The 18,936-nt window shown below is 41.5% G+C and overlaps 1 protein-coding gene across 1 annotated transcript in view; it reads right to left on the bottom strand.

The window, feature by feature from the left end:
• Positions 1 to 18,936, bottom strand: part of ABI3BP (ABI family member 3 binding protein) — a 68,574-nt gene that overhangs the window by 5,057 nt on the left and 44,581 nt on the right. The window contains exons 13-14 of the mRNA XM_064273044.1: positions 17,088 to 17,196; positions 541 to 620 (exon numbers count right to left, since the gene is read on the bottom strand). Coding sequence (XP_064129114.1) covers positions 541 to 620; positions 17,088 to 17,196 — 189 coding nt within the window. The remainder of the gene's footprint in view (positions 1 to 540; positions 621 to 17,087; positions 17,197 to 18,936) is intronic.

Here is an 18,936-nt window from a genome sequence, read left to right as displayed (position 1 = left end):
AACCTTTCTCTCTTGGTTTACATAGAAAAACGATTGTAAACTCAGCAAGATGCCATAAACTGCAGTTGGTATAAGAATTAGGCAAATAATGCCGTGTGTACAGATGGATCTCACCGAGGAATTGGTGCTCGGAAGGTCAAATTACAAAATTTCACAGCAGCTTAGCATAAACTATCCTATCTAATGACTTTGCTCTTCGGATGTGTTGTGGTTCATTCAGCATGGCTGATGATCTAGGCATACAGGAAGAGCCTTCGTTCCCTAGATTTTTCAGCATAGATTATGCCTTCCCACTCCCACCCCCACCCCCACACTTTGATCTGATCTGTTTTTCCTACACATCAAGATAAATCAGGAAAAGCCTAAGCGGTGTTTCCCTAAGGGTACCTTCAAGTTGCCTTTTTCCGTGGATAGTTTTAGAAATTCAGGATATTAAGTACACACATGGCTGAGCTGGGTTTCAGACGAGCTCCCTATGTAAAACATGGCTCTGTTGTGGCCCTTCCCATCCTTGTTGGGAATTACTGTTGATGTAATTACCTGATTCCGTACTGAATGTCACAGTGCTGCTGGCTGGCCCTTCACCAAGTGGGTTTTTGGGTTTCACCTGGAATTCATAGCTGTTTAGGGGGAAAATAATAATTGTAACATATTCTTCAGGCTTGGGAAGCAACATACAGCCCTCTTGATTCTATTTTGAAATCATAATGTCAGTGAATGGTAACGTGTTCTAGAAGCAGTTTGAAGAAAGAAAAAATGTCTTCTTAACTTTGCTTTTCAAACCAGCTTGTCTAATGTGCTCTGTAAGAAAAGGATTGAGTTAAAAAAGAGAGTTGTCTTCTAAAAACTCCGGATTAGGAGAAATAACTGGGCAGGTTGGTAGTGGACATACAGGAAAGGCATGTGGTGGACCCAGGCCGGTTCCAGCTCCAAGAAGGCTCACTTTCCTTCAGATGCCTCAGCTACTTCCTGAGGCACAGAAGTAGAAAAATTCATTTTTATTCCCTATTACACCAGCCTGGGGGTTTTTGGGTACAGCCTTGGACTTTGGTAATGCTCCTCATTGTGGGGTTGGAAAGGAATACCTAAGTTAGAACGGGATGGTGGATGGGGTGGGAATGCGGAGTGTTTAAAATGCAGATTTCTTGCCCCGCCCTACTCACTGAATCCATTTCTGAGGAATTTGTAACAGGTTCCATAGGTGAGCCCCGGACTAAGTAAGCTATGGGAACTGATGCACATGGGAATGTTGCTTTTCAAGGACTTCCTAGTTGTATCTCTGAGAACTCAGGCCGTCTGTGGATCCCAGGAAGCCAGGGTGTCCACAGGAGGGCGTGGCAGGCAGCGTTGCCTCTTGAAGAGTGTGGCCACAAGATTGAGACTTTTCTCCCAGTAAACCAGATGGGCCAGGCCCTTTACCCTTTATGGTAAAAAACAAAACTCAGATCCCTTAGAGTTAGAAGTACTTTTGATTCCATCCTTTAAAATAATGCATTAAGTTGCTGTATGGTATTTGACAAATTTGACTCATAAAATACTTAAGCAAAGCAAAATCTTTCAAAAAAAACAGGAAAGCAATTTCACATTTGCCTGAAGGTAAGGTGTTCCCGAAGGAAGCAGACTTAGCAGCAAAATATCTCTGACCACAAAACTAACCTGAACCAACCAATAGTATTGTCTGAGTCCCACATTTGTGCAGGGCTTTGAGGAGATAAATAATTCACATCTTTGAGAAGTTTGTTGTTGAGTAGCAACACAACACAAAAGACTGAAAGATACTTTGTAAGTGAAATACAGAAGAATGAGAGTTCTCATAGTTTGGAAAAGAGAGCACCAAGTCAGCAGTAACCAAAGTCAGCAGTTTCTGGGGCTGAAGAGTGAGTTTCTTGATTACCAAGGTACTGCATTAAAACACTTTAGAATTTAGTTTGAGAGGATAGATTCTAGCGTTGTAACAGTGGCGGCCATTTTTTGAGTGCTTACTGTGTATCAAAAAAAAAAAGTTTTTTTTCTTATTTTTACTGTATATCAGGTGCTACATTAATCATTCCACATACATAAAGTTATTACACATAAACCCCATGAGATAGGTATTATTCTAACTTTTGAGAACAATGAGGGCCCTAACCTTGTACATTACTGCCTTTGCTTTTCCAAGCAAGCATCAGGTTCTTTGTGAAATGAGGGTTTAAACTTACCCTTCCTACCTCATGGAAACCCTGGTGGCATAGTGGTTAAGAGCTAGGGCTGCTAAGCAAAAGGTTGGCAGTTCGAATTCACCAGGCGCTCCTTGGGAACCCTGTGGGTCAGTTCTACTCTGTCCTGTAGGGTTACTATGAGTTGGAATTGACTTAACAGCAATGGGTTAGGTTTTTCGGCTTCCTACCTCATACAGTTCCAGTGAGATAATGCAATTTTGTAATTTGTAAACTAAACAACTCTACAAGGTGCTATTATCACTGTCATAAGAGAATGCAGATACAAAAACACCTATGCCACTCTTTTAAATAAATCACACACGCTTAGGGAATTTTGGCATGGAGTATTTTCCAGAGAGTATTGCTGAGAGGCCTGATGGCCTTGGGGTGGGGGGTGGGGGGAGGTGGGGGGTGGGGGGGGTGGGGGGAGGTGGGGGGTGGGGAGCTATGGTGAATTGAAAATGGGAAAAAAATCACAGGCATCTGGACTTGGAATCAGTGGGCAACGCATTCCGTATTCCAGGCAATTGCCAAAAGCCTTGTGCTTCGGCCAAGTCTGATTGCTGAAATCATCTCCATGTCTTCTTACTTCACGGTTATTTACACTTTAGCTCTTTTTGCAGCATGCCCACAAATGAGCTACTTTTTTTGCCAACATTTTATGACACGACAAGTTTTGACGAAATTATTTTAAACTAAGTTTAATAGCATGGGAAATTAAAGGCATATTTTTGGCCCGTTAAACCCTAAGTAAAACTATTTGTGGGGGCAAAAACTCTCAAAAAGCACAATTTATGCATGACACCGCAGGTCTGAGAATACTGTCTCCGACTGTACCTATGAAATAAGCATAGGAATGCTATTAAAAAATTTCAGAGAACAAAGTTTCCTTGAAATAGAAGATACCCAGTGCCGTCGAGTCGATTCCGACCCATAGCGACCCTACAGGACAGAGTAGAATTGCCCCACAGAAATAGAAGATAGAGCATAAATAAAAATTTAAATACAAGGTTTAGGAGATAAATTTGAAATTTTACAAGTATTAGAACAAAAAGCCAGAGATAAAAAAGAGAAAATAAGAAAATTGCACTTCTATCCAAGGAATACAATGCCCAGCTAATAGGAATTTTGGAAGAGAGCACAGGGAAGAAGGAGGGTAGAAAATCACCCAGAGAGTTTCCAGACTGAAAGCGCTTACTGTGTGCCCAACAAAACAAAACAAAACAAAAAATAGAAAAGACTAAAGCACACTATTAGCAAAATTTCAGGTTATTGTAAATCCTAAAGCTTCTGAGAAGAAAACAAGACACCCCATTCAAAGGGTCTGGAATTAGAATGACATTTGACTTTTCGAGAGCAACACCAGAAACCCGAAAATAAGTAAATGCCTTCAAAATTCTGTGAAATAATTTTTATCCTAAAAGTTTACGTCCAGCTAAACACTCTCTGAAGTATCAGAGTAGAACAAGGACATTTTAAGATGTGCGAGGACTTATAAATATTATCTTCCATAACCTTTTCCTGAGATGTGTGTCTGAAGAAATGCCACTGAACGAGGGTGTAAACAAAGAAGGAAGGAGATATGGATGGAGGAATTAGGAACCCAATACAGGAGGGGGGCAAAAGATGAAGGTGAGGAGAGATGCTGCCATAAATGAATAAATAATGACTTGAGTGACCATTTTGAAGAATAGGCTAGATATATGGATTTAATTTAGCAGAAGACACAGCTAAAATAAGTGAAATGATTGTCTCTAGGAAACAGAACTTAAGAATAGAGAGAAAATGTTTTTGTAGCGTTATTTGAGATTTAAAACCATGTACATGTATTTCTGATAAAAATTAAAATTTAATTTAAAAAGGCTTTTATAAGACCTACTACATCAAAACAAATATCCAAATGGAGTAGAGTCTGGGTAACAACTGCATCAAGCCTCTGGGCCCCATAGAGGGCAAGCGAGGTAAATAACACTCCTCCCAGGATGCCATGGCTGGTTCTGCCCGGGTAGGTCCCGTATCCGACCAAAACAATCCTTTCGCACCTCCCTCTCAGGAGGCAGCATGGTTCAATGGTAAAGAGTGTGGACTCTGTAGTCAAATTCACAGCTGCACTCAATATTTAATGTGTGACTTGAAGGTGCCTTAACCTCTCTGAACTTCACTTTCCTCACATATAAAATGAGGATAATGTTACTTGTGAGGAAACTATTAATAGTATGTTCACATACAAGTGTAAAAGAATCCGTGAGGATTTCTGGTGAGGATTAAAAGAGATAACACACATAAAAGCAAGGAGCCAGGCACACAGTGGTTTTAAATGTTGTCAGGTGCTGTTGAATAGGTTCCAACTCATTGCAACCCCATGTACAACAGAACGGAACACTGCCAGGTCCTGTGCCTCCTCACAATTGTTGCTGTGTTTGAGCCCACTGTTGCAGCCACAGTGTCAATCCATATTATTGAGGGTTGTCATGGATTGAATTGTGTCCCCCCAAAATATCTGTCATCTTGGTTAGGTCGTGATTCCCTTGTATGATTGTGTATGACTGTCTACCGTTTTATCTTCTGATGTGATTGCACTGTATGTTGTAAACCCTATCACTATGATGTAATAAGATGGATTAGTGGCAATTATATTGATGAAGTCTATAAGATTAGGTTGTGTCTTAAGCCAAGCTCTTTTGAGATATAGAACAGATAGGTGAGCAGAGAGACATGGGGACCTCATACCACTAAGAAGGCAGCGCCGGGAGCAAAGCGTGTCCTTTGAACCTGAGGTTCCTGTGCTGAGATGCTCCCAGACCGAGGGAAGACTGATGCATCACAAGGACCTTCCTCCAGAGCTGACAGAGAGAGAAAGCCTTCCCCTGGAGCTGGTACCTTGAATTCTGACTTTTAGCCTACTGGACTATGAGAGAATAAACTTCTCTTTGTTAAAGCCATGCACTTGTGGTATTTATGTTATAGCAGCACTAGATGACTAAGACAAGGGTCTTCCCCTTTTTCGTCAACCCTCCACTTTACCAAGCATGATATCCTTCTCTAGGGACTGGTCCCTCCTGAGAACACGTCCAAAGAACATAAGACAAAGTCTCAACAACCTTGCTTCTAAGGAGCATTCTGGCTGTACTTCTTCCAAGACAGATTTGTTCGTTCCTCTGGCAGTCCACGGTATATTCAATATTTTTCATCAGCAACATAATTCAAATGCATCAGTTCTTCAGCCTGCCTTGTTCATTGTCCAGCTTTTGCATGCATATGAGGCAACGGCAATACCATGGCTTGGGTCAGGTGCACCTTAGTCCTCAAAGTGACATCTTTGCTTTTGAACACTTTAAAGAGATCTTTTGCAGCAGATTTTCCCAATGTAATGTGTCATTTGATTTCTTGACTGCTACTTCCATGGGTATGGACTATGGATCCAAGTAAAATGAAATCTTTGACAACATCGATATTTTTTCCGTTTGTCACGATGTTGTGTATTGGTCCAGTTGTGAGGATTTTTGTTTACTTTATGTTGAAGTGTAATTCACACTGAAGGCTGTATTTTTTGATCTTCATTGGTTAAGTTCTTCAAGTCCTCTTTGTTTTCAGCAAGCAAGCTTGTGTCATCTACATGTTGCAGTTTGTTAATAAGTCCTCCTCCAATCCTGATGCCATGTTCTTCATACAGTCCATGTTCTCGGATTACTTGCTCAGCATACAGATTGAATAAGTATGGTGAGAGGATACAACCCTGACAAACAAATTTCCTGATTTTAAAACACACAGTATCCCCTTGTTTTGTTTGAACGAATGACTCTTGTTCTATGTACAGATTCTGCATGAGCACAATTAAGTGTTCTAGAATTTCCATTCTTTGTAAGGTTATCCATAACTTGTTATGATCCAGACAGTCGAATGCCTTTGCATAGTCAATAAAACACAGGTAAACATCTTTCTGGTATTCTCTTCTTTCAGCCGAGATCCATCTGATATCAGCAATGATAATACTCTTTCCACAGCCTCTTCTGAAACTGGCTTGAATTTCTGGAAGTTCCCCTGTTGATGTACTGCGGCAATCATTTTTTAATTATCTTCAGCAAAATTTTACTTGGGTGTAATATTAATGACATTGTTCGACAATTTCTGCATTCTGTTGGATCACCTTCCTTTGCAGTGGGCAAAATATGGATCCCTTCCCGTCAGTTGGCCAGGTAGCTGTCTTCCAAATTTCTTGGGATAGACAAGTGAGTACTTCCAGCGTTGCGTCTGCTTGTTGAAACATCTCAATTGGTATTTCATCAATTCCTGGAGCTTGGTTCTTTACTAACGTCTTCAGTGCAGCTTGGACCTCTTCCTTCAATACTATTGGTTCTTCATCACATACCACCTCTTGAAATGGTTGAATGTCACTCAATTCTTTTGGGTACAGTGACTATGTGTATTCCTTCCTTCTTCTTTTGATGCTTTCCACGTCGTTCAACATTTTGCCCATAGAATCCTTCAAAATTCCAACTTGAGGCTTGAATTTTTTTTCTTCAGTGCTTTCAGCTTAAGAAATGCCAAGTGTGTTCTTCCCTTTTGGTTTTCTGACTTCAGGTCTTTGAACATGTCATTATGATACTTTACTTTCTTCTTAAGTCGCCAATTGAAATCTTCTGTTCAGCTCTTTTACTTCGTCATTTCTTCCATTCACTTTAGCTACTCTACATTCAAGAGAGCAAGTTTCAGAGTCTCTTTTAACATCCATTTTGGTCTTTTCTTCCCTGTCTTTTTAATGACATTTTAAATATTAAACCAAAAAACCAAACCCATTGTTGTCGAGTTGGTTTTGACACATAGCAACCCTATAGGGCAGAGTAGAACTGCCCCCTAGTGTTTCCAAGGAGCAGCTGGCGGATTTGAACTGCTGGCGTTTTGGGTAGCAGCCAAGCTCTTAACCACTGTGCTACCAGGGTTCCTTTCTAAATATTAGCTAGTATTAATATCTGGAGAATTAAAAAAAAAAAAAGGTACCCCTATTTTATTGGAGAATTTGACAAGCACTTTCATAGGACTCTCTAGGCAGGTCTTTTCTTTTATGTCCACAATACTTGCTCTTGTGGTTGGGAGGCTATAATACAGGCATAGTCAATAGTTCACTGGAAGGATTGAAAATTTAGCAGGTAAGTCTTTCTGCTTATCATCAAAATAGCTCCAAGGTTACGGGAAAAAAAAATGGTCTTTAAGATTTCTTTGAAGACGCTACAAAACTCCAAAGCATTACCCCAGAAGAGTGGAATAATGAAATAGAGGGTAAAGCTGGAGACCAACAGTTTGAGACATTGTTAAAATCAGCACGTGAATCAAAGAAATATGTATCAATGCATAGAAAAGTGAAAAACCAGGGTTTCAAAAAGTGGAATCTGTGGTTCTTGAGGAAAACTCTATTTCAGAGAGAGGGAACCCCAACCTTCAGGATCTATCCTCAGGCTGATTTCTTCAAAAGTGGGAGAGGTGATATTAGCCTCCAGAATAACTTTCAGGTCTAGTTGCGGCAGGCAATTCTTTGGGTCACTCCCTTCCTGCAGCTGCTTCCTTTGTTCCTCCTCTGTAACCTTTCATCTGTTTATGCTTATAATATAAAGCTGAATTACGGTTTTATTATTTGGTAAACTTCTTAGTTATACACTTCGTCTTGGTTTAAAAAACTGATTTTTCACTGTAACAGAAGCCTCAAAAACATTAAGCAGACTGCTTTTTGTACAGAAAGGCCACCCTGTAACTGTTGACTTGAATGTTTGTCCTACTGATTCTACCCTTAGTGTAGCCTTGAAGGAGCCCTGGGTGGTGCCAATGGTTAAGTGCTCTGCTGATAACCAAATGGTTGGAGGTCTGAGTCTACCCAGAGGCACCTTGGAAGAAAGGCCTGACAATTTACTTTTGAAAAACATATGGAGGAAATTTCTACTCTGACACACATGAGGTTGCCATGAGTCAGGATGGCAACTGGTTTGGTTTTGGTAGTCTTGAAACATCTGAGCCTCTAATCAGGTAGGATTTCAGTCAGAAGAGGAAAACTGGAAAAGTAGGATTAAAAAAAAAAAAGTCCACTCAAAGGGGGAAGGGACTATCCAATCAATCTGTTTGGGCGAGCTTGCTCCAAGGACGGGCGGGATTATTGGAAGCATTTCCGGGTGCCTGCCACATGCAGCTGTGATGACCTGGGCGTAGAGATAAGGAGCATGAGGGCAGACCTGAGGGGACACTTGAAGGCAAACAGGCCTCAATCAGGGGCCGGAGGGAGAAGAGCAGGGAACCGGTAGGCACGAAGGATCATAAGGAATTGCCTATTATGTCCTTGGGGATGTTTCTTGTGTCCAGAAATTTTGGAGCTGGGCTGTAGTACTGCCAATGTTTTTCTTCCATCCCTCCCGAGATACCAAGAATTTCAAAGCAAAAAGTAAGAAAAAGAACACAGTGATGTGAGAGGAAGAATTCTCTTTATAGACCAGTGGCATTCCAAGCTCTTAGAGAGCTTTTCCTTTGTCAGATGAAGTTACTAAACTGAGTCATCACCTCAATTTCTTCTTCTTCTTCTTCTTTTTTTTTTTTTAACAAAGAAGGAATTTCTCTCCTTTTGCCCACACCTACAATAAAACTAAATAAAATGCCTGATATTTTGGCAGTCTCTTTTGTCTGCAAAGTGCATGAGAAGAGATGTTGAAAAGTCAATACAGAATCTGCAGAGACCAGAATTTCACAACCACACTGTGAAAAGGGCATGATGGCTATTCCACATGCCTCCTCTGTTCAGCCAGGTTTATAGGTCACAAGAAGTCACTGCTGCCTCCCTTCCAGCTAACCTTCAGAGCCAACATTTTATTAAATCAAACAACCTAAACAACAGTCCCAAACTACTTTTGCTGCCAGCTGTAGGTCGCTTTGGTAGGTTTTAGTCTTAGAGAGAGAACTGTTCTCCAAAATCCTCCCAAACCACAGAGGACAATAAAAGTACTTGAGCAGATTAAGTGAATTTGATTTATCATAATTACGCAGACAGAGTACATTTTCCATAGGAAATGGCTAGGCCACATGTAAGTCTGGCACACACAATGAATTCTGCAGCTTTTCTGTCAGGTGAGGAGAGATGTGGGCTCCCTGGGGGAGAAGAGTGAGATTAAAGGGCTTTTTTTTAGTGTTGGGTGATTGTTTGTGTCCATCTGTATTGCCCAACCAGTTCATCAGGAGGAATCCAGACCATCAGTGGATTATCAAAACGTATGCTAAAAACAATTTATCTAGAAACAAATTGCAGACTGCAGACAGAGTGGGATCCAGAAAAAAGTAGTTTACCAGGACAATTCTACTTGCTGAAGGACTGACTGAGGTTTTGGTCTTCTTTTCAGTTATAGTTCTCCCACTGGCTCCACGCGTGGCTTCAGGTGCCACGGAATTATACCATTTTAGAACTAGGAGAAACCTTAGAGACCAACTAGTCCACATGCTCTACCCTTTTGAGCAGTGGTGTAAAACTTATTAAGACATATACTTTATCAGATCCCCTGTTCACTGAGGTGTCCCTGGGTGGTGCAAAGGGTTAGGGCACTTGGCTGCTAACCAAGAGGTTGGAGGTTCAAGTCCACTGAAATGTGCCTTGGAAGGAAGGTCTGGAAGTTTACATCCAAAAAAAATCAGCCACTGAAAATCCTATGGAGCATAGTTCTACTCGGACACGTAGGCAGTTGCCATGAGTCAGAATTGACTCAATGGCAACCAGTGACTGATTTCTGTTCACAGAACTGAAAATAATCATAGTGGCCTTGGAAGACAAAGTGGTTGTCTTTAGATATGAAAGGCTCTTCTTAATATTCTTCTGTAAGTTTGGCAAAGGTCACATGCTGCCTGAAAAGACTGAGAATTAGTGTTCTAGATAAAAGATTGGTGTTCTTGGGTAAAAGTGGGGCAGGAAAGCTTATTGTCTTCTCTCCCCATTCTCTAAATTCAAGAGCAATGAATTTTAAGGGAGAAAATGAAGAGAAATGGCAGTTACAGTGAAGGAGTGTGGTATACGTGGAGAAGGGAACCTCTGTATGATTTCAGCCAGTGGCCCCCAAGGTGTTTCCACCACTAACTGCGTTTTGATATCATACATTTTCTTCAGCTTAATATGATGTCTATTAAAATACTCCTGGAAGTCATAATGCATAGGTCTCTTCAGTCATTTACATTTTAGTATGAAAAAGTTTAGTTCCTTCTTATGTGCAGTCTTGAGAAAGAACACATAGCACTGAGAACCAGTCAGGAATCAAGAAAAAACGAAGAGAAGCAAGGGTGGATTGCCCAGAAGTACAAGGGTTATTTGTCCTCCTTATTTCAAGTTCGGAGAAGATTTGAAATGAGGCCAGAGGAAGCAGCGAGAAACTTGTTTGCCAAAGTCGAAACTGTGCATGAAGTTATTATTTCTCTAAATATTTTACTGTAGAAACCCATGGCAACAATAAGAAGTTAAAACAGAATCTGACTGGGAAGAAGTAGAAAGTAGGTATAAGGGAGGAGATCGATGGGCACTGTCTCAACTAGACACCAACATTCTTCAACATTTTTTATTTTACAGGTGACAGGTGAGAGTAGGATACTCTAAAGGAAGAGATGGAGTTATCCTACAGCAGTTTGCCTCTGGTAACAGATCCCTCCTGTCTTACTTGACTAAAGAAAGCAGTTATGGTTCCCCATAGGCAGCCCCCTTTCCTGTGCACGTATAACACCACAGTGCCACGGCGGCGGCTGGCGGCCCCTCGCGCTGCCTTTAGAGAGGCACCCAGGTGACCCCAGAGCAGACATGCAGCTCCGCCCTCTGTGGGCATGAGCGGCTCCGCCCCCTATGGATGTCAGTGGCTCCGCCCCCTATGGATGTCGGTAGCCCCGCCCCTTATGGATGTCAGTGGCCCCATCACCTATGGGCGTCAGTGGTTCCGCCCCCTACGGACGTCAGTGGCTCCACCTTGTATGAACAGGAGCGGCTCCGCCCCCATGGACGTCAGTGGCTCCACCCCCTATGGACGTCAGTGGCTCCGCCCTCTACGGACGTCAGTGGCTCCGCCCTCTATGAACAGGAGCGGCTCCGCCCCCATGGACGTCCACGGCTCCACCCCCTATGGACGTCAGTGGCTGGGCTCTCCATAGACGTGAAGAAGCTAAGGGTAGGTGTGTAGACGAACTCCAAGCGGAACAGCCACTGGATGGTTCCTAACTGTGGGCGTGTGTGTGTGTGTGTGTGTGTGTGTGTTTTAGCTGAATATGGGCCATTTTTTGTACTTCTGCAGGGTAGATAAAATCCTGGCTAAATCATAAAAATAGGCAGGGAGGGGCTCGGCATAAGCTATGAGGAGAAGGGAACGTAGTCACTTTGGTTCTGGAATAGTGTGTGAACATTTAAAATTTCTAACCAAAAAGGCTCTGGAGATCTGAAATCTCTGTCTTGAGTCTCCCGGGTTAAGTGTTTTAACGCCAAGCTCTACTCCACCCATGTGGGTATGTGAAGATTAGCCTGTAATGATTGCTTTCAGATCTCAGATCTCAAGCACTGAGGTGTGACTAGAGTCATTCTTTATAGCTAAGAAAAACCACCCGGTGGCTCCATCCTGTGTATACTTTTTTATTCTACAGCGTGTGTTTCATTAGCATTCATCCTGGTTCATTGTTGGGGTAGACAAGATACAACGGAAAGAAACCGTCTTAACAATTAAAGATAGTATGAAAAACGCTTACATTGAAAAAGCCAACAAACCTAAATGTGGGGACTTTTAATTTCAATATTTTGCTTGGGGCCTTGCTGTCAGTAGTAACTTTGAAGACTACTCATATTTCTTCTAGGTTATGCATGTGGATTTGGTTTTAAAAAGCACTACTGTTGTTGTGTTTCCTTTCCTTACCAGCTGCCTCCTTCCATCCTATCCTTACCATCAAGTTCTAGTCCCAAGTATTCCACACAGCCTTCTCCCCTTCTAAATCGGTGCTCTTGTGTACTGCCTGGTGATGCTCTCCAACTGCTTTGTGGGTGTTTGTTTTGTTTCCCCCGATACTTTTCAGCTTAGAAAGTCTCAAACGAAACATTTCTAATTCACTTTATTCTTCTCCAGATCATTAAGTTATTTTGTTTACTGAGTTTCAACACATAATTTCAATATTTCAGCTCAAAACTTTCCTCCCTATTAAATAAATAATAATCTCTGGCATAGCTCTGTGAGCGCAGAGGTGAAATCACGCATACACAGGCTCCTTGGGGCTTGAATCTACTTGGCCACTACAAAGTTTCACATACTGTGGACGAAATAATTTTCAGCAGAGCTCTTTACATCTATGTGTGTTATATACTCCCCCCGCCTCATCCCATGGGAAAATGCTTTTACTTCAAACTACTCATTTGCAAGTTTTAAGTCACAGCCAATTAAGGACTAGCAGTATACTTTCAGTTATATCGTATGTAAGAACATTAACAGTCTTGGTACCCTAATGGATTTTATTCAACCATACCAAATCCTAAAAATACCACTGAATTAGCCGCATATAGATACAAGGAATGCCCGTAAATTAGTGCCAAGTGGTAACACTTGGCATGGGGCCCTGATTTCAGGGATCCCTAAATTAATATTGCTTTTTTTCCCTCTAAAGACAAATTCAGAAAGAGCCTACTTTAGGCTTTGCTAGTCTTGAAGCAAGGATAAGTTGCAGGTGCCATTAGAAAGCCCACTGATAAAGGCCAGGAAATAAGCAAGATGAACACCATGAGGGCAGGTAAGGAGGACCCCTGGTTATCCTTCAGTCAGAGGCAAACTCCAGAAGAAATTAGCATGAGTTCTAAGACAATTGCAAATAGGAGCCGGTTGTGAACCTCATGAGCTGCCTGGCCCTGTGATCACAGAATAAAATGCAGCTCAAGCCAAGGGAATTTTTCTCTTACCCACTTCCTTTACCCAATTAGGTCAGATGCCAAAATGGCATCTTTACCAAGACATTGACAAAATGTTCTTTTTTGTTAGATGTATTCCAGGTTCAGCAACCGTTACTCATTATAAGTAGTTCTAGTATCAAAAGTAGTTATTCCAACTAAAATGAAAAGTCACAATAAGACACACCCCAATTACCATCATTCAGGGTCTCACCATTTCCTGACCAAGTTTCCTGAGCTGGCAGAAGGGCCCTTTCATAAACTGAATTGTGTCCCCCCAAAATATGTGTCATCTTGGTTAGGCCATGATTCCCAGTATTGTGTGGTTGTCCTCCATTTTGTGATTTTCCCATGTGTTATAAATCATAATCTCTGTCTGTGGTTAAAGAAGGTTAGGGTGGGATGTAACACCCTTGCTTAGGTCACATCCCTGATCCAATGTACAGGGAGTTTCCCTGGAGTGTGGCCTGCACCACCTTTTATGAGAGATTAAAGGAAAGGTAAGCAAGCAGAGAGTGGGGGACCTCAAACCACTGAGAAAGCAGTGCCAGGAGCAGAAAGTGTCCTTTGGACCTGAGGTTCCTATGCTGAGATGCTCCCAGACCAGGGGAAGACTGATGACAAGGACTTTTCTCCAGAGCCGACAGAGAAAGACTTCCCCTGCCCTGAATTTGGACTTGTAGCCTACTAGCCAGTGAGAAAATAAATTTCTCTTTGTTAAAACCATCCATTTGTGGTATTTCTGTTAAAGCAGCACTAGATGACTAAGACAGGCGCTCTGCAACCTGGCTTCCACTTTTCTTTCTTCCTCTATCTCTAGTCACTTTTTACCATTCATACTGGTGAAAGCAGTGTTTTGTTCATCACACACAATCTTGTCATTTCAGGCTCCTGTGCGCTATGCGTGCTGTTCTCAGGACCCTCCTTCTGCTAGCACGATTACTTGGCTAGCTCCTTTCTACTCGTCCTCCAAGCTTCAGCCTGGGTGTCACCTTCTCCAAGAAGCTTTTCCGAATTTCCCCAGGCTTTGCTAGGTGCAGCCCCCTCAGGGATCCCACAGCACCTCATGCACACTTGGCCAGAGCTCTCACCACTTTGTGTGGAATTAACATTATTAACTGCCTACTGCACTACACTCAAGTTCTCCAAGGGCTGGCACCAAGTTTTGTTCATGTCTGTAGCCACAACACCAAGCACACACGGGGACATAGCTGGCACTTAATAAATGCTTAAAAAAACAAAAACAGCAACAACAAAAAAACACCACATCCATTGCTGTTGAATTGATTCCAACTCATAGTGACCCTATAAGACCGAGAAGAACTGCCCCGTAGGGTTTCCAAGGAGCTCCTGGGGGATTTGAACTACCAACCTTTTGGTTAGCAGCTGTAGCTCTTAACCACTATGCCATTAGGGTTTCCTAATAAATACTAGTTGGATGGAAATGCAAAATGTTCACAAACAAATTGGTTTAAAATGCCACCGGAATAACTACTCTACATTCTAGGCATGAGAAAATAGGTACACCATGAGAAGCTCAGGGGACGGCATGATTCCAAAAAGGAAGACAATGAACATTTACAAACTGGATGCCTTTCAGTGACTATGTTACTACACAGCCCACTTTTTATTAAGTGGAATAAAAAGCAGGAAACTGAAAGGAAAAACTATGCAAGTTCTGTAAGTCCAATCCATCTATTAAAAAAAATCCAAATTAAATGATCCTTTCTCTTTTCTAAAAATATCTTATAATAAAAGTAGGCTTTCTCTCCCTATCAATCTTACTAAGGAAATAGAACCAAGATCATCAAATAGGCTTTTACTGAAATATGTGCTTATTTTGGCTAACTTAAATCCTTTACACAAATTAACACTTGCAAACTTTTCCATGTTACAGCTCAAAATAGAGAACCTTTAAGAAAAATGAACTTGTGGAAAAAGTGTTATTTTTTCAGTGTAGGACTAAGGTTTATACACAGCAAGCCATCTACAATGAACTAGATGTGTCCTTCTCCTTTGAACAGATTATAGTAGAGCCTCTCTGCTGCCAGAGCCAGAACAGGCTCCTTTGGGTGTCACGGTCAATGCCCACCCAATTCAATTCACTTCAATTGATATGTATTGATGATGATGAGAGGTATAAGAAGTGAAACAAACAAAGAAAATTAAACCTCTTCTTGACCCTTCCCTACATTTCCAGAGACTACATTTCTGGAAATGTCTAAGGCCCTTATTTTTCTTTCAATAATAAAATGCACTGATAAAATGTTAGATATTTTAGATTTTAAGAAGGAATCACAAAACTATGTAGCAATATGAACAAACCTGGTATTAATGTATAGTAAGTGATGCTATGAAAACCTGTTACAGAATAATGCTAAAGACACATAACTCTATTGTCAGAGTTATGTATCTTTTCTCATTTTATCAATGTTGTTGTTGTTAGGTGCCGTCAAGTTGGTTGACTCATTGCAACCCTATGTACAATAGAATGAAACACTGCATGGTCCTGAGCCATCCTCACAATTGTTGTTATGTTTGAACCCATTGTTGCAGTCACTGTGTCAATTCCATCTTGTTGAGGGTCTTCCTATTTTTCAAACTGACCCTCTACTTTACCCAAGCATGATGTCCTTCTCCAGGGTCTGGTCCCTCCTGATAACATGTCCAAAGTAAATGAGACAGAGTCTTGCCATCCTCGCTTCTAAGGAGCATTCTATCTATAAAAGGTCCAAAGTAAAGGACTGGTGTGCCTGAGACTGATCTGTAGTATTTAAGTATTAACGTCAAACACTTTCACCTACACATGTCACTTGGCTTTGCTTTTCTTTACCCTACTCCCTTTTGCAGCCAGCCTGCCAGTCAGATTCTTCCATGTTCCAGATCTAGTTTCCATCATGCACACTCCAGGTGTCTCTGGTCTAAGGACTTTTAGAGAAGGATTCTCAAGATGGACTTTTCCTTTTCTAAATTTTGGTATTTAATATCAACATTTAGTATCAATGGTTGTTATGGGCTGAATTGTGTGGCCCCAAAAGATATGTTGAAATCCTAACCCCTCTTCCTATGAATGGAGCCCTGATGGCACAGTGGATAAGACCTCAGCTGCCAACAAAAAGGTCAGCAGTTTGAATCCAGCAGCTACTCCTTGGTAACCCTATGCGGCAGTTATTAGTTAAGTTAATCTGGGGTTATATGGCAGTACTACGTGTCCTAAACCCATCTGAGTGGTGTCCTTATAAAAGTGGAGAAGAAACACAGCCAGCCAGAGGAGAGACTGACACATGAGGTTGCATCTACAAGCAAAAGGAACGCCCAGGGCTACCAGAAGCTGAGGGAGACAAGAAAAGATCTTATTCTAGAGCCTTCAGCAAAAACGTGGCCCTGCTAACACTCTCAATTCAGACGACTAGCCTCCAGAACTGTGAGACAATGAAATTCTGATGTTTAAAGCCACCTCCTTTGTGGTACTTTATTATGGCAGTCCTAGGAGACTAAGACAAATGGCCTTCTATATTCTTATGCTCCAGCTACGTTGTTAACTGGAGTCCCTGGGTGGTGCAAACAGTTAACGCACTCAGCTGCTAACCAGAAGGTTAGAGGTTCTAGTCCACCTAGAGGTGCCTCAGAAGAAAAGCCTGGTGATCTACTTCTGAAAAATCCGCCACTGAGAACCCTATGAAGCACAGTTCTACTCTGACACACATGGAGACTCCATGAGTTAGAATCAACTCAGTGTCAGCTGGTTTCATTTATATTGTTCATTTACTATTTGGACAGTTCTTCTGTTCATATCAGTGCTTTGCTGGGCACCAAAATATGACTTCAGAAGTATCTAGTGAGTGTGCAGAAAGCCAAAGGATGAAACGCAAATCACACCCTCCCTGAAGACAGAGGGGATGATCGAATTTTCTTCCCTCCGTTTTGGCTCTAACTTTCGCGTTTTCAGCATTTACCTGTAATAGCATGGGGCTTACCTTGTGTCTGGTTTTAGATTTTCTACTGTGGAGAAGGTTTGATTTGTAGTTTGAATGGACTTGTTCTTCCCACTGAATGTCCCATTTTCTCTGGATATAACTTCATATTCTGAAAAGTGAAAAATACAACAGATACTTGTTTTTATATCCCAGTTGATTTAATTGTTCCTGAGGCTAATGGCATAATAAAGTCACTCTCCTAAAAGTGAGCAATTTACATCAAAGTTCTAGAGACACGCTGATCTTATACACTGGCAAGATCCACATGGGGAGGGTCAGTGTTGAGGAAGGTCCCAATAGCCTTTCAGCAGTTGCTCATTGAGCATTTCTGCTTTTCCTTCACTGGAACAGTGAAGGCCTAGAACCAGTGAAGACAGAAGGTGCTCCGATGGTTGCTTTAGATACTTCAAAAAAAAAAAGGTAAACCCGTTGGTGTTCAGTCAGTTCTGACTCAGAGCAACCTCACAGGACAGAGTAGAACTGCCCCACAGGGTTTCCAAGGAGCCGCTGGTGGATTCAAACTGCCGACCTTTTGGTTAGCAGATGAACTCTTAACCACTGCACCACTGGGGCTTGTTAGGTAAGTCAGATCATCATTGTTGGAAAGCCCAGTGTGGGAAAAGCACCTTGTGAAGACTGGTGTGTGAACAGAAACCATGTTTTCTACTCTACAGGGCTTTATAATATAGTTGAGGAAAAGGCCAAGAACACTTAATTTAATATATGGTACTGCTGCTAAAAACATCTTAGAGTTAAAAATCACAGCAGCAAATAACAGTCAACCAAATAATGAGCTATATTTTTCTACAGTTCACTATTTTGAACTATAGCATTATGACATTTATATACCCATACTTTACCTGGTGGTACAGTGATTAAGAGCTTGACTGCTAACCAAAAGGTCAGCAGTTCGAATCCATCAGCAGCTCCTTGGAAACCTGTGGGGGAGTTCTACCCTGTCCTATAGGGTTGCTATGAGTTGGAATCAACTTTGTGGCAATGGGTTGTGTTTTTTTTTTTTTTTTTTACCTTACATAAGGAGGAATACTCCCTTGATAATCTTCTTTGCACTTAAAAAAAATTCATGGAGGTCTACATTACTTTCACTTAAGGGCATGTTTCCATGAGCTGGAAGAGCTAATCTAAAGAGAAAGACTTTTAGAATAAGAGAAGATAATTTACAAAGTTGTTAATTAGTTTTCTCTGCTCTTAGTTAGGATTTAGCTTTAGGCATATGACAAGGTTGTATACAGAACCGAAAAAAAAAGAAAAGCCAGCTAAGCAAACAAAAAAAGCCCCACTCAAAATCAGCTCCATCAACATGAAGAAATACGTAAGTGCTGGGCATCAAGGGACGGTGGGAAGACCACAGAGGAGCTGACAAGTTTTTGGGGATTTCTGCTGCTAGCTCCGAGACCAAAGGTATGAGGTGGATATTGGAAATAAGATTAAAACTCTAGAATAATTCATAGACCTAAAATCACTAATTTTAATTTTGGGAGAATTTTTAAGGTATATTTTGAAAATTCAAGACAGACGATGACTCCTTCTGAAAATTCTACATAAATATCCTTCTATAAACTCAACGTGAAGCTGGAAGGCAGTGGCCATTGTATCTGGATACCATCAGTGCAGCTATTAAAGGACTAATGACTGGTGATCAATACTGGATATTAAGGCTCTCTATTTGTGGTTTCGGAGCCCTAGTGGCGCAGCGGTTAAGAGCTCGGCTGCTAACCAAAAGGTTGGCAGTTTGAGTTCACTAGCCGCTCCTTGGAAATCCTATAGGGGCAGTTCTACTCTGTCCTGTAAGGTTGCCATGAGTCAAAATCTATGCAATGGCAATCAG

Source organism: Loxodonta africana, chromosome 20 (assembly GCF_030014295.1).
Source record: "Loxodonta africana isolate mLoxAfr1 chromosome 20, mLoxAfr1.hap2, whole genome shotgun sequence".
In the NCBI taxonomy this organism is placed as follows: domain Eukaryota; kingdom Metazoa; phylum Chordata; class Mammalia; order Proboscidea; family Elephantidae; genus Loxodonta; species Loxodonta africana.
The sequence above is the reverse complement of the archived record's forward strand: the minus strand, read 5'-3'. Positions and strand labels throughout refer to the sequence as shown.